At 47.3% G+C, this 15,737-nt stretch overlaps 2 protein-coding genes across 9 annotated transcripts in view; one reads left to right on the top strand and one right to left on the bottom strand.

Annotated features, from left to right (window-relative positions):
* The window catches only part of FHL1 (four and a half LIM domains 1), a 32,624-nt gene extending 22,233 nt beyond the window's left edge, over positions 1-10,391 (top strand). The window contains exons 2-6 of one of the 2 annotated variants that reach the window (XM_082323036.1): positions 6,095-6,276; positions 6,972-7,149; positions 7,662-7,831; positions 8,397-8,583; positions 9,391-10,391. In XM_082323036.1, coding sequence (XP_082179162.1) covers positions 6,121-6,276; positions 6,972-7,149; positions 7,662-7,831; positions 8,397-8,583; positions 9,391-9,545 — 846 coding nt within the window. In that variant the 5' untranslated portion in view covers positions 6,095-6,120 and the 3' untranslated portion in view covers positions 9,546-10,391. Of the gene's footprint in view, positions 1-6,094; positions 6,277-6,971; positions 7,150-7,661; positions 7,832-8,396; positions 8,584-9,387 lie in introns of both variants that reach the window. The other variant, XM_082323035.1, reaches the window with a different exon arrangement.
* A 94-nt stretch (positions 10,392-10,485) lies between these two features.
* MAP7D3 (MAP7 domain containing 3) overlaps positions 10,486-15,737 on the bottom strand; it is a 47,372-nt gene continuing 42,120 nt past the window's right edge. For 6 of the 7 annotated variants that reach the window (XM_082323028.1, XM_082323032.1, XM_082323034.1 and 3 more), the window contains 2 exons: positions 15,462-15,660; positions 12,829-14,340 (listed from right to left, as the gene is read on the bottom strand). In XM_082323028.1, coding sequence (XP_082179154.1) covers positions 14,031-14,340; positions 15,462-15,660 — 509 coding nt within the window. In that variant the 3' untranslated portion in view covers positions 12,829-14,030. Of the gene's footprint in view, positions 12,679-12,828; positions 14,341-15,461; positions 15,661-15,737 lie in introns of those variants that run through there. The other variant, XM_082323029.1, reaches the window with a different exon arrangement.

The raw sequence follows: 15,737 nt of genomic DNA, 5'->3' as shown, positions 1-15,737 counted from the left end.
CTTTAGCAGATCTGGTTTGTTTTGAAAGGTTTGAACTTCACTGCTTAAACTCTGCCTAAGTGCTCAGACTTACTCCAGGCAGTAGTCCTTTGCACACTTGGGAGCCTTATTAGCCTTAGCTGAGCCCTGTATTAAGTGCAAAAGCAAGCCCTGGGGCAAGCGCTTGCAGGGCTGGAGCGGTGTGTTTTTTAATAGCACGTCCCTGCTTCCCTGGGGAACTGTGAAGATTTAGTAATGATTGGGATGTGCTCAGACATGGTGGCAATAGGGCCGTAGGGAATGTTTTTGGCAACTGCCTGAGGAACTTGGAGCCGTTCTTGTTCTAAATAAAGAAGCTTCCATTTTATCAACAGACTAATTTTTGAATTAGAGAGTATGAGGCTCGCACGTGCCCCAGCCTGGCAGCGGGAGAGCACAGCTCTTCACTCGTTACTGCCAGCTCTCCCAGCAAAAGTGACCTGCAAGTGATTTCTTTCTTTCCTCGCTGTCCAGAGCAGCGTGCCAGTGACCTTGAGGTGCAGTCCTGAGCGTCGCTTCGCATTTCAGATTAACGGGACCCTTCTTTTAAGGGTATTCCCTGGTATTTATAGCAAACCACGCGACATTGCATAGAGAAACGCTGAGAATAGTAACTCAGGTGACAGACCGGGGGATGCCAGGTTCGGAGCTGAAATAGGCAGGTGTAGCCAGTGCCTGGCAGTACGGGGGCTGTGCGTGCTCAGTCTGCTGAGAAAAATAAAACCGATGGAGAGTCAAAAAGCAATTGCTCTTTTCCTTCCATATTGCCATAGAGTATGCAGCTGTGCGTAGGGCAGCGGGTTAACATCTTCAGCCTCATCTTCTTTCCTAAGTGGCAGAATAGTCTGTAAGGTTTAAGTACAGTTTCCCTGGTTGTTTTTAGAGACCACACTTCAAGCTCTTCCTTGGTGGTTTATCACATTTAAACACATCCCCCAGGGACATTAACACATATCCTGTGCTAAGTGCTTTGCTTATCAGCTATGCTTCAGCTCCCTTTGCAGAGTGCTTCGGTTCCATTTGCTGTGCAAACCACTGTGATGCTGCCTTGCGGTCGCCTGAACTGGGAGGAACCAGCCCAGGGGCCATGGGAGACAGGAACGGACAGGAGAGCCATGGGGTTGGGTCCATGCAATAGCTTTTGGGGGGTGGCATTTCTTAGGTCTGTACCCTCCTTTCCATCGTACAGCTTGCCATGCTGCGGGGTGCAGACGTAGCCCTGATTGTGACCACAGCCCTGTGGCTGCTCCACAGCATGGTGTCAGCGTGGCTTGAGGTGCGTGGAAGCTGGTAGAGCCCAAACATTTGAGATCTTTATTTGAAAGATGGAAGACATGGTTGTCCAAGGGCTGAGGGGCTGCTTTGGAAAAGCAGCAGATGCTCTCTGGGGACAAGTGGTTAACTGGCACCTCTGTGGTCAGGTAAATGTTAGGGTTGAATTCCAGTGGGTCTTTGTGCCAAACACTCCGATACTCGAGAAGGCCACTGGTCTGGCCAGCCGCCCTCGAGCTGTAGCCAAATCCATCAGGGAGCTACATTTAGACAGCACCCTGCCAGGCTTGGTGGGAGAGGGACAGCTTGCTTGAAGGGGAGTTAGTTTCTGGAAGTATTGCTGGATTTTTCTTGAGCTCTTATTTTTATTGAGGGTCCTCTAGGCTATTTAAGGATGGGCATGTACTGCACTTACCCCTCTCCCCGGCAGCCTGCGTTCTCTCTTCTCACCTGCTTCTCTCCGGCAGAACACCCTCTGCGCATGGACGTTGGAATAGTTGCAGTCTGTCCATGCTTTCCCCTTCTGTGGCTCCAGCGTCAAGCAGAAATGGGGTTTGGATCAGGGCATGTCCTCAGGGTACGTGATGCTCCCGGGGTTAAACAGGAGACACTTGACCAGGCTGTCAGCTCAGAGATGCTGCAGTCTGTTGTAAACATACAGCCAAAGAAACTGTGTTCAAATAACTTCCAAGCTACAACGCCTGTGTGTCCTGTTGCCCTTTTAAGCACACCGCTGTGAAACGAAGCACAAAGGTACAGCACCTACGGTTTTAGGGGTTAGTTTGATGAGTGCTTAACCTGAGCACCGAGTTTTGCATTGCTGCGGCATGGTTATACCGCTGGTGTGATCCCTACCGCGTGCTCAACAGCTGCTGCACAGCTTGCCCAGGGAAGCTATGCGGCGTGCACAAAAATAAAGGCCCCAAGGAAGAGCGAGGAGGATTCATGGTTCCAGTGTGCCCTTAGTTTCATGACTTGCCTATTTTCCAGACAGCAAAGACAGGCCAGGGTTAACACACCTGGAAGCTCTGGAAAGTTAAGCTGTGGGGACGTGGTGCAGCTGGAGGGTGAACAGGTTATTAAGGAGATAAACATCCCCAAACCCATGATCTGCTGCCAACCAGGCTCTAGAAGATACATTCATTTTTTTTCAGAGCACAGTATCTGTTCTGTCTACCTTCTGTGCACAGGGACGGGACAGCTTAGGGGAGCAGCAGTAGGAAACTAAATGCTTTTTCCCCAGGGCAGCAGAGCTCTTAAGTCTCCATGGACATTTGCTCCGCTCTGGGAAGATGATCTGGTGGTCCCAGCACAGCCGCTACCGGCTGCTTTCGGGGCTTTCGTGCACCAGCCCCTGGGTGGGCTGCTCCCGTGGGAGGGTGGTAGGAGATGGTCTGGCTGATGTGAGCTCTCAGCACGGCACGGGTGAGCAGAGACCATGAGCAGCCAGCACGTTTGCTGGGACAATGTGGTCAGTGCATCTGCGTTGCAGGCAAGGGGGCAGAGGTGCCTTTCCCAGGTCTAGATCAGGGATGATACTGCTGAGGGCAGAAAGCTCCTGGGAAAGCTGGAAGCAAATTCATGCCTACGTATGACAGGGGCTTTTTGGTCCATGAGATGGCAGAAGCTGGCATGTCTGCATGTACCCCCAGCTCCTGGGGCTGCCAGGCCCAGCGTTGATTGTCTGTGGAGCTCCAAAGCTGCTGCGATGAATGTGTCTCTCACGTTAGCGCATGATGTGTTACATGGGAACACAGGATTAGGTTACTCCCTGAGCCATATGTTCACGATTACGTGTTCTGGTTGAAAGCAACCCTAAACCTAAGATCAGGGATGTTTCAATACCATTTGCCCTGGACTCTGTGCAATTGCATTTCTTCTAAATTAAACCCACTTGCTTGATAAAGCTCTGCAGAGCTGGCTGTGGCTCACATAGTTTCCACATTTCCCAGCTGTTTATTTGTTTCATTTACTTAAACCAGTACAAACACAACCCTTGGTGTAGCTGTCAGCAGGACATGGCCGTCTCCTGACCTTGGCAAGGCGCAATTCCTGCCGGCTCGGCCTCCAGCCTGCTTCTGTACGTTTTAGGGGAAGGGGAAGGGTGTGAACCTGGTCCCCACCTCTGCTGCAGCCTCCCTGTGCGATGCTCCTCTCCAGGACTATCTGTCCTGCTTTCTGGAAGAGAAATGCTCCAACTTGTTCTGACCTGACGTTATTGAAAGGGTGACAAAGAGGAGACAGTGAGATGACTCTTGGATTTCAAAATCTGCAAAGTAACAGCGTGAGTCCTGTCTCCTTGCCCCAGCATCTTCTGCTGCCTGTCCAGCAGCTTCCTGAACCCAGGGACGAGGCAGAAGATGCTGAAATAACAGCAAAGCCTTCGTTTGCAGGCAGGCACCTCCCTGGGCTTTGCAGCTGGCTGCGTTGGGGCTGCTCGTGGTGGGCTGCCAACAGCACGTTACTCTGAAAGAAAAAAATAATTGGGTCGGCAAAGGAGATGGTGAAGGCAGCAGCCACCCTCACCTCTCGCTGTGGTGCCTGGGCTTGCCGGGCAGGGCTGTGCCCTGCTCAGGACCTGTGGGGTTTGATGTGCGCCCGGCTGGCGAGGTGCACTTGCACTGGTGCTTCTGCTGCAAAGGCGGCAGCACCGATCCCTTGGCCCCAGGTGGCTCCCGTGCCAGCGTGGGGATTTCTCGTGCTGGCAGGTTGGGCCACGCAGTTGATGGTAAATCTAGAATTACTGGGGTGGGCAAGCATCCAAAAAAAAGCTGTGTAAACAGGTCCTCGTGCCCTAACGACACGGCAGTCCTGACTGCGCAGCACCCTGCAGCTGAGGGCGAGCCCGGCGGGGTCCCGCTGATCCTGCCTTGCCATGAGGGCACAGCCGGGAACGATGCACCCTCCCTACACCCCCAAAACCCCAAGCCCTGTTTCAGTGTATAAAGGTGCTGCGCTGGGGCTTGGAGCAGCATGGCTGGAAGCAGCGGCTGTTGTGCCGCCGAGCTCCGTCAGGAGCAGGCAGCGGAGCAGCCCCTCAACTCCAGGGCTTGGTGGGCTGCTCCGAGGTGAGGCTACGCCATGAAGGTGCTGACTGCCACTTCACAGCAGGGAGCAGCCGCAATTTATATTGTCTGACCACGTCCTTCTCCCTTTCTTGTCCTGTGCTGGCGCTGCAGCTCTATCAGGAAAAGAATAATTAAATTTCCTCTTGGCAGCCCCCGTTGCCAGACCGCTGCCGCGTCTCCCGTCCGGTTGCTGATGGTGCAGAAAGTTCAAGGCTGCGTCCCGGGTTGTTGGCCGTCTCAGGGGAAAGGGGGCTCGGCAGTGCTGGGGGCCGCGAGCAGCAGGGGCAGAGATGGAGCGGTGTTTTGGGGACTGCATGGGCTTGTGTGACCCTGCCGGAGCTTTTGCAGCCCCTCGCAGGAGCGTTGCTGGCTGAGGAAGGGCGTAGGGAAATGGAGGGAGCCGTCAGCAGAAGTGGTCTGGGAGGCTGAGACCGGGCGGGTGTCTGGGGAGAAAGCGTGAGCGTGCACCACCGGCCAAAGTGGAAAATCCTCTGGTCAAGAGCCCCCACGCCCGCTGATGCGCTGGCTCTCTGGCCATGGTGGAACATCCTGCCTTGGCAGAGCCCTGCTGGCATAAACTGAAGAAGTATCTTTACATGTAGGGAGATCTTTTCTTGTTTTTTCCTGATGACTTTATATGTGAAAGCCCGGTGAAAGGAGGCAGCTGGAAGCTGCACAACTATCTGGCCCAAAAGGCCTCAGAGGGCTGCAGCTGGCTGCGGGCTTAGGCTGGAAACATGGAAACTATTCTGCTCCGCTCATGGTTGGCGGTGATTTCTGCACAAATCATGCGACGCCTCAGCCCGGACCTCGCCGAGGCCTGCAGTGGGCCCGGCCGTAATGAACTAAGTGGCTCTCAGTGAGTGACTGGGTATCGTTATCCTTGCTTGACGTGAAGTATGTAAGTAAAACAGTCTAGTACCCTTCCTCTTAGGAAGGTGGTGGGGAAAGGCTGGTGTGGGACTCTGCTCTCCTCGCCAGCAGCTGAGCTCCCAGAGCGAGCAAACTTTGCAGCGTGGCGCTCGCAGCGGGTTGGACCCCGGCAGGCAGGGCGCTGCCTTTTTGTGTTTGGCCAGAGCCCATCCTGCCTCCCTGTAGGCAGAAATCTAGCATTCGTATCTTGGATGGCTATTAAGGGAACTGAAAATATTTGTGTTACTAATGCGTTGCTTATGTTAACTGTAGCGGCAAGCACAGCGCTTCCAGGAGGCAGGGCGGCCCCTGCGCTTGCTGAGCTCCACTGCCCAGCCAGGAGCCGGCCCGCATGGCCTTACTGCGTAGCCTGCATTTTTCTGAGACTTCGTGGTATTTCTGTCTCTCTGTCCTAATGGCAATTTGTGACCTGCGAGGGGACATCCAAGCTGCCTTCATTAGCAGGTGTACAAGTTTGTGATTGCTGCGACCAAATGCAAGTTGTCTCCTGACATCCCTGAGCACGATGGTTCATTAGCCTAACCTAGACCCTAAAGGCAAAGCTGGAGGCACCTGGAGAATGCCAGTGCAGTTGGTAGAGAGCTGTCGTGTTTTGTAAACCACTGAGCTGTCCGAGAGCAAAATTGCTCTAACAGTGCTGGCACAGAAGCTGCTTTCTCTACCCACCAGCCTTCGAGGAGCGTGACCCCACCACAGGCTCCTTGCTGAGCCATCTCCTGATACTTCTCATTTGCACAGACCAAAGAAGCTGGAGCAGTTACCAGGGCTTCAGTGCTCTAACTTCACCCTCTTTCCTCTTGCAGGGCCTGGCAGTTACACTGTGGGCACCATGTCGGAGCGCTTCGACTGCCACTACTGCCGCGACCCTCTGCAAGGGAAGAAGTACGTGCAGAAAGAGGGCCGCCACTGCTGCGTCAAGTGCTTCGAGAAGATCTGTGCCAACACCTGCACTGAGTGCAAGAAACCCATCGGAGCCGACTCCAAGGTGAGATGCTGATCACCCTCCCATTTGTTTTGCTGGCTCTGGTCTGTTTGTGAGCTGCTGTGTGAAAACAAGTTCTCTTGCGAGTCCTCTGGCCGATGGGCCACGTGCTCCTTGGGCAAAGAGCCAGGGGCTCGGGGGCACTGCAGTAGGGGTGCTCGCGATGGGCTGCTTTTGCACAGGAGCTCATTTCAGGATCTAGATCCAGCCACATAAACTGCTGCAAACGCTGAATTGTCCTGAAGAGAGTACTGCAGGTAATCCAGCCTGCGGAGGACATGCTGAAAACTCATCTTCTGGGCAAAGCACTTGGGAACCCAGGGTCTGATTTTTGTCAGTTGGTCAAATGTTTATTGCTTTGTGTTTACGGCAATAATAATGTAGACCGGGAGGGAACCTGACAACCAGAGAAGCCCATGCTTACAGAACCTCAAAACCAAAGCTGTTGGTTTGAGGCATCTCCTGCTACCCTGAAAGTCTAAAATGAATGTGATTCTAATTAAACCCTGTGTGTCAGTGAGTTTGGTTAAATGTCCTTGCCTTCACTGCTTGCTGATGAGGTGCACCTCCAACCATTGAATGCAGGCATGCTTGGGAACTAACAAATCTATTGCTTACTGCCAAGGCTGTAGCTTGGTTTTAGGGCTGCTCAGCCAGAGGGAAGGGCTTATTGCTCACTCCATTTCTGTTCGTTCCAGGAGCTGCATTTCAAGAACCGTTACTGGCATGACAGCTGCTTCCGCTGCTTCAAGTGCTACACGTCCTTGGTCAACGAGCCCTTCATGCTAAGGGAGAACAACAAGGTCTGGTGTAGCAACTGCACTGCCACTGCGGACGCGCCCAGGTGTAAGGGCTGCTTCAAGCCTATCATTGCAGGTACGGGTGCCGGTGATACGGGTACGACTGCCGAGTTCTGCTCTAGGGCAAAACCATGGAGGTTTCTCAAGCTGCGGAGGTTGCCGTTAGGGGTACGGGCATCGCAGCGGAAGGCTGGAGCACCCCACAATGGTGCAAGCTTTGACTGTTGCTCCCACCTGTCCATTTCATGCAAGTGGTGAAAGGCTGCTTTGCAGTTAACCCTCATGTGGATAGCTCACCTTAGTCGTTAGTCTTAAACCATTTCTACCAAAAGCTTTGCTCTGTAGATCAAGGTCCTCTTCTCAGAAAGGCTCAGGCACCCACCTGACAAATATTTTAAGAAAATCTAGAAGGCCCTGGCTAAAGTCAGATACAGAAATTAACAGCTCATCCCTTGCCCACGTTACAGTTGAGTCCTGGGCTTAGGTACGGACAGGTGTTGCCTACAGGTCTGTTGTTGCATTGCACAGGGCGGGGAGTTTGTCGCAAGCCTGAAATCCCACGTAACGAGTTATTTCTGTCTGTTGTAGGAGACCAAAATGTTGAGTACAAGAAGATGGTCTGGCACAAGGACTGTTTCACTTGCAGCCAGTGCAAGCAAGTGATTGGATCTGGGAGCTTCTTCCCCAAGGGCGATGACTTCTACTGTGTCTCCTGCCATGAGCACAAGTTTGCCAAGACCTGTGCTAAATGCAAGAATGTAAGTCCTCCCACGTAAGCCCTCACGTGTCTTTTGGAAGCTAGGAGAGTGAACCAGTAGACAGATCATGGTGGAGCTATACCAATGCTTACCTTCTTTCCTTGAGATACTGGTGCCAGCAGCTGGTGGTATAGTAACGCGAGAGCTAATGGTTCTTGCACGTTACAGGATCTGAGCTGGGGCTGTAGGGCTGTCTGATGGCAACTCTGCTGAAACCAAGTGGGCTCTGGCCTTGCACTTGCTTTGGTGATGGTTTGAGCTCTCTAGTAGATGTTGTGTATTCAAGCAGTAAACCAGTATTTTATAAAATAGCTGTTTTACAACTTTTGCAACTGATTAGTGTAGAATTGCAGAGTCACTGCAGGTAAAATAAACTACTGTGAAAGCTCCGGGCATGCAGGATTTCAGGCTAGAGGAACTCGAGTGCGCTGCACTATTTAATTTTAATGAAAACTTTCAAGAGATTTTCTCCATGACAAAGCCCTCCTGCCCTCCACTCCATGCCTGCATCGCCCCTCTGCCTCCCTACTGATTCTGAAACACATCTCTGCTCTTTGCCTCCTAGCCCATCACTTCTGGAGGCCTCACTTACCAGGAACAGCCTTGGCATTCAGAGTGTTTCATTTGCTCCAACTGCAAGAAGCAACTGGGCGGGAAGCGCTTCACAGCTGTAGAGGATCAGTTTTACTGTGTTGAATGCTACAAGGAGTGTGTTGCCAAGAAGTGTGCTGGCTGCAAGAATCCTATTACAGGTATGTTGGATTAAATGCAGCTTGAGGGCAGCGGGTGCTTAAGGTCAGAACAGCGATCCCCAAAGGCGGGCAGCTCGGAGGCTGCTCACACCAGAAGCAGGGCTAGTATCCCAAGCCCAACCCCAGCAATTTACCCGTGATCTGACTATAAGCCACGTGCTCTCGTTGGATGGAGTCTGAGTTAGTAACTGAGCTCTTCACCCTTTGCACGCCTCAAATATACCTCCTTCAAAACCTCCCCAACTAGGACTGTCCCCACCTATAGCTTAGCCTAGGAACCTCTAGGTCTAAAAAGAGCAGTGTTTTATTGCCCCCAAGTGACATTCGTTTCACTTGTGATGTATTTCACATGTAACAGTTACTGGATTGCAAAGCTCAGCCCTGCACTGTGGGCGCTATCCTGCCAGTCCCATGGCAATTGCATTCCATTATTCTGCATTTTAGAGCATGGATCTGAGCCCGTAACAACGAGGCAGAGCTTCAGCCCCAACCTATCCTTGCTCTACATCTTGATCTTTCCTTCAGCTTGACTGCTTCCTGGAGAAAGGATCCACGGGAAAAAGCTTATCGCAGAGACAGGCCACACAAGCCTTATGCTAACCTGCCTGTTTCTGGAAGAGCTGTAATACTGAGCATTATCACGGGGGTTGAGTTGCAGACTGTATTTGTATGCCCAAAATACTAGCCAAAACTGCAAGACTACAGAAGCACAGGAGGCAGTAAGAATGGGATCGGCTGTTTGGTGGGCTAGCCCAGCCACGGGAAAAGCTACTATCGCCGTCCTATAATTGTTTTCTCTCCTAGCAGGATTTGGAAGAGGAACCAGTGTGGTTAACTACGAAGATGAATCCTGGCACGATTATTGTTTCAAATGCACAAAGTGTGCCCGTGGTCTGGCCAACAAGCGCTTTGTTTGCCATAATGGAAAAATTTACTGTGCTGAGTGTCCCAAACGACTGTAAGGAGCAGACAGCAACTGCTGTAAAATGGATTTTAGAGCCCTGCTTTCCAAAACAGTCCTGGTAAAGGAGCAGGTTTTTGCATGTTAAAACGGTCTAACTTTTTCCATTTTAGTATAAAAACTAAAGTAGCCTCAGTATACTGGGTTTGACTTTTGAAGCTCCTGCAGTATGATAGCATGTAGCGTTGCAAAAATCTAACTTTGCTTCCAAGTAACTCTTAGTGTAAAGGCTTGAAATGCCGTTACATTTAGCATTAGAGATCCACATACTACATAATCCGCGTGTGGCTTAAACTAAAACAAAACTAGTTTTAAACTTGTCTGGTTTAAAGCTTGGCACTTAAATGAAGTAGGTTTGACAAGGCATGCACCTCAGAAACAGAGATGCAAAGATTGCACCCGGGATCAGACAGATCCATTATTATGCTTTTACAAGTACAGGTACATTACATACATCGCACCCGTAATAGCAGCACAACAATAAATACCTTAGCTTACCCTACCACACCAAACTGCAGCAAGTGTATGGAATGGCTTCATTTTACATATAACAATGTTTTGGCAGTACGATTTAGCTTTAGTTAAGTTTCCATAAACTTATTTTAGTCTTGGTTTCCGCATGGTTTGCCCAAAAGTTTTGCTCATCAGCTTTTTTTACATCATTGTTTAAATGAGGCTGTCTATATATACAACTATTAATCCATTAACAAGAAGTAAATTGTTCAACTACAACAAAATGCACACGCATTTAGAAGTGCCTTAAAAATAGCTCAGACGATGATAGCTCTCCTATCCTGTCAGTGTATGTTTTATGATTTAATAAAAGTGAGACTAGTGCCTGCTTGGAGTCCTACAGTCTGGAAAATTGTTTTTTCATTTTGCCATCTTACACGATTGACACCTCTCATGGCTGAGCTGCTGCAATCGAGTCTGATGCGTTGATACTGGCAAAGCAGAGTCAGCTGTTCTGCCACAGCGCCTTTAAACATCTGAGGACCAAAGCAACAATTTCCATAAACTAATTAATTTTTTTTTAATATATAACTGACACCAGACCATCTGCCAAGAATAGCCTGTGTGAAAAAGCCCTTTGGAGAACATATGCCTAGCCCCTGTCCAGACACAGATCTGCTACTGCCCTTCAGCAACCTGAATGCTGGTTTAAGTGTCTTTTTTTCACAGCAGTGGTTGATACCATAGAGAAATATTTATTAACTGGATGCTGCTCCAGTCATTCCCTTTCGTTCACAAGCACCTACCAGAAACAAAGAACCCTCACAAGAAAAGCAAACGGCAGCATCTTGCTGTATTCTTGATGGTCACTGCTCCACCGGGGCCAGGGAGCGCTGTTAGACTCACGGTTAGAACATGAAGATGCTGGCGCTACAAGTAAAAAGCAAAGGCTTATAGTGAAAAGCAAGTTAAAGAATTCAACAGTTATGAACACGTCACCGGCGTGTACACGCGCAGCAAGGTCTGAAGGTGTTAGTACAAATACCTTCCCAACCACACGAATGCAGCTGCCACAGAGGCGACTAGTTTTGGGAATCTGCAGTGTGGAGCAGTTAGAGCGGCACCAGAGCGCGTCTCAAGGCAGGTCAGCATGGCAAGGGGTTGGAGACTCCTAGTAAGGTAATGTTTAGCATTACAGAAATAAAGCGTTGTTCGACTGCAAAGTTTATTTAACAGTGCGCACATATTTACATAGAGCTGTAACAGACCATTCAACAAATAGTATCAGCACAGGAAAAATATCAGCATCTTTTTTGTTAGAATGATTGTCTCTGCCAGAATGAAACAGCTATCATACAAAAATACATTTTTCTTTTTACCTAAGGCACTGCTCTAAAGTCTAAAACAGTTCTACCGTATCCTGAATAGCAAACAGTGAGAGTAAGAAGGCTGAGGGTTTCCTATTGTAACTGCGATGTCGAGGAAAGAACACGCTTAGTTCCAGCAAAACCATTTGCATTTAACCGCTGAAAAGACAGCTGCCATGTGGATGATGCATTTGAAACATCAGCCCGCGGTTTATAGCAGGATTTGAGACAGCTATTTTTTACAGTAATCACTTATCCAGTATATCTGTTACAGGAGACGTAAGAACAAGACTGCATTATTACTTTTAGTAGCAATTTTCAGAAGATGCGTAGTTAATCTCTTCATGCTGTAAAAAGCAGGCAAGTTTAGGTTAAATAGATTACTTAATGCAGGCTTTAGGGGACGGGAAATATATATGCAGCTTGCAGCCACCGTTATAAAGCTAGAACAGGAACACTTAGAATAATTAACATGAACAAAACATGACTTCAGTGGTCTAATACTGTTATGTACACAATAAAATAGTACTTCCATGAGTGTAGATAAACTTAAATAAGTAATTCAAAAGGAAAACATTTTTAAAAGCATGACATGTTAAACTGCACTATGACAGACATACCTAGGTACTCAACATTTTTGTAATATATTAGTGCATATACTGTAAAATGTTTTGATGTTTTCCAACAGATTAAAACATATTAGCGATGGTACAATACTACATTTTGGAACTGCCAATATTTTCACGGTAGAAAACAAGGAATTTTTCTTCTCCATTCAAAATTGAAGATAGAAAGTCAATTTTGCGTTTTCAAATAGCACGTGAACCAACAAGTAACAGCGGTTTTCTAGAACACGACAAAGGGAGTTCAGCTTTAACACACACTGAATGAGCCTTTGATTTCATCAAGTGCCATTTTAGGAATATGCAACATCTGGCCAGTAGCTAACTGGGGAGCCTCCGATGGCACGTTGCTCTACCTGATACTGATATGAAAATAAAATTAACAAAAGACTCAAACAGGTTACTGTAAAGTCTGTAAAAGGGAAACAAGTGATATTTAAACAAGGCAATCTTATCTAACAATTAGCTAAACAAATGGAACAGGAACATCAGCACAATAGTTTCCCTGAAATGTTTCAAGGTGCAAATCTAGAAGTTTGTCATCCCTCCCCTGGTGTTTTTTTTGCAAACTTGAAGATGGATAAAGGTAAACAAGCAGCGTTTCAAAACAAGGCCTTCGGTACTTGGTAAAACACTGGATTACTGAAGTGCAATCAATCAGATTATTTCCAGGTCTCTAGTGTTCACAGTTCTGTCCAAAGAGCAAAGAGAAGAAAACGTTTAACCATCATAGCTGTGTGTATGGCACATACGTCTATCATCACTGTCAAGAGTCTACATCCAGGGAGTGAGCACAGAACCACTTGGTTACTTACAGTCCAAAATCAGCACAGTAGCTTTTCTTTTTTTATATATGAATATTAGTTTGCAAAGTTATGTACATAATTCTTAACCCATATTAAGTCTAAACATTTTCAAGTTCAAAATTAAAAGGCAACACTTTCTTCACTAAAAAGTTAATGGTGATTTTCATCAGAACAAAATGTGATCAGCAGTATCACATCAAATCCATCTATTCCCATGGCCCGGTTAGTCGTGGCCTCAAGGAAAGTCTCAATAACGCTATGTCCGTGGGACTAAAATTCACAAGACGCAGAGTGACAGAGGAGACTCAGGAAACAGTTCAGTCTAGAAAAGTGCTACACTTTAATCAAAAAAAGTGCTACACATCACTGAAAGAAAATGTGGATAGCAAGTCTTGTTTTTTCCACTACCATTCATTTCAACTGTTCACACAGTCATTCATCTCACGGAAAGAGATCTCCTGCTGTGAGTATGTCCATTTGGGGTTTAGCTCCAACACCAGAGAAGTTTAGTCTTACATCAGCTAGCTTACTGAAGCCTCTCTGACACGCTATGCTGCGCTGCATCAAGGTCTGGCTTCTCAAATACACGTGGCTTCAGATGCAGCCCTGCTTCTTTCGGAAAACTCAGAATATTGCGTGTGCAGCTTTATTACTCCTCCCAAAATGTAACAACACAACCGTCTGTGGAATTTAAGGTTGGTGTTACCCGCCTCAGTGAAGTGGAAGACTATTCTACAGTAAGTAGAGAGGACAGCTAATACCTTGCCAGAGACTGAAGAGCCCTTGTAAGACCATGCAGGTCAGCATCAAAAAGTTACAGAACATGCCTAGGAGCGGAAAGGTCTTGTCTGTAGAGTTACATCAGACACCTTTTAAACTGTTAGTATCTTCAAAAGTAACATGTGCCATTTAAGATATCTTAGAAGAAGCTTAAAATACAACAGATGGGCTTGAGTGCTGGTAGGAGATACAGGAGCTTCACAGGGGCTCAGCTGTGTCTTTGGAAGAGCCTTAATGGTGGGCCTTAGCTGCTGTCTAGAGCAAGTCCCTAAAAAGGCATCAGTTGGCGACTCCTTTTGACAGAATGCAAGTTACAAGCGCTAAAGAAAGGGCTTTCGCTCCGGTCTACACATTGGAAAAAGTGCCTTGGAAATAAGAAGCTGTAGTTAAGGCAAGGAGAGTAAAATGCAAGGAAGTTAATTACCTAGCCAGAGGAAGAGACAGATAGGGAAATCAATCAGCTTGGATTACCTGATGAAGCATCTATAGGTTTGGTCAATGAATTCACTGCACCATCTTCCTCAAAAGCCAATTTGGGACTAGAAGGTATTGTAGCAGCATCATTCAAGTTTTGATTACAGTTACCAGCAGAGACGCTGTCCGAGCTCAGTTTGGTTGACTTGGAATGTACTCCAATGTCAATAAACTCCTCAAAAGTCCACGAACCAGATTTTCCATTAAGATTCTGAATAAGTCCAATTGTATGATCAGCTTCGTTAACACCCAGCTTCACGGAGTCATTGATAACCATTTCTTTTGCAGGGTGGCTAGGAAAAAAAGGAATGGATACCTGTATTACAATTTCTGCGTGTTTAACCTTTAATTGATTACAGGCCAGCCAATTAGCAGTCTGCATACTCTGCAAAGCACTGACGGGCATTCCCAGACAAGCTCCTCCAGCTGCCACGCAGGATCTCCCCTCCGAGAGCCAATGGAGAACAATGACTCACCAACATATAGCTGTTTTTTACTATACTAGTAGCTCTCAGGTAAGGCCCGGCTCCAGAAATTTGATATAAGAAAGTAACAAGTTTAAAGCCCTGCACCATTAAAACCCTATTTTAATAGTGTGCGTTTTTCCTTTTTTCTCCAGTTAAGACTTTTTAAACACAAACTAAGCCTCAGTATACTAGCAATATTTAAAACCGATTCAAAATCTAAACGCAAATCAGAGTGATCAATTTTCATTCATTCTTAAGATGATCATGAAAATGCCTTTATATTCCATCACTGGAGGAATGAGATTAATTTATCATCACTTTAAAAAAAAGAGTTCACAATGTCATTTCTACATCATTAGCATTTAGATGAGCAAATGGAACAAGCATCAGAGGACAGATTTTCCAGTAGTAGATGGAAATGCTTTATGTTCAAAAAGATAAAATTTGAAATACTAAAAAAATTCCCATTAAGGGAGGCTTTTGTGTTGCATCTGGTGTTTCAGCACAACTGAAACTGTTCTAGAGTTTTCTGTAGGTTATTCTTCCTTTTCAGTGTTGTCCCCCTCCCTCTTGTTTAATCTTTTGTTAATGAAAAGAACCGCTAGCCATTTCAAGGGAAAAGATTTCAAGCCAATGCTGTTCTTTATGAGTAACGCTGCCGCATCTCTGGCTCTGCGTCTCACTTCTTAGCAAAGCCAGTACTGTTAACGTGGGGCCATCTAAACAAACAATTATCCTGAACTAACTGCCTCTGCGTGAAGCAGTAAACTGACAGCATGCACACACCACACGCCTGGAGCAAGCCGGAGAAATACCACAAAGCTAGCGGGGTGCAGAATTTGAGGCAATGCTACATACAGCACTAAATTTAATTTAAACATAGAGAGAGATTTCTAGTGTGACGGAGAACTGCTCTGACAGTAAAGCAGCCACCTACACAGACTCACCTGCAATCCTTTAATTCAGTAACAAGTAGAGACCCTTCATCACTTTTCAAATCGCCTCCATTCATAAACACTTCACTGGCCTTCAACTCTGACACATCTTGTTCTTCAGATTCCGTAGAGATCAAGCTATGTGCAGTCTCTAAACAACCCTCTGCCTCCCCCTTGACTTCCTGGGCTAAGTCAATGCCATTTAGCTTTCCTGAAAGTGGGGGGAAAAAAACAAAGAAAAAAAAAAAAAAAAGAAAGAAAAAGAAAAAAAAGAGCTTCAGTAACAGA

The sequence above is a fragment of the Platalea leucorodia genome, assembly GCF_965183815.1.
Source record: "Platalea leucorodia genome assembly, chromosome: 10".
NCBI lineage: Eukaryota > Metazoa > Chordata > Aves > Pelecaniformes > Threskiornithidae > Platalea > Platalea leucorodia.
This window is presented reverse-complemented; position numbering and strand designations above follow the sequence as displayed.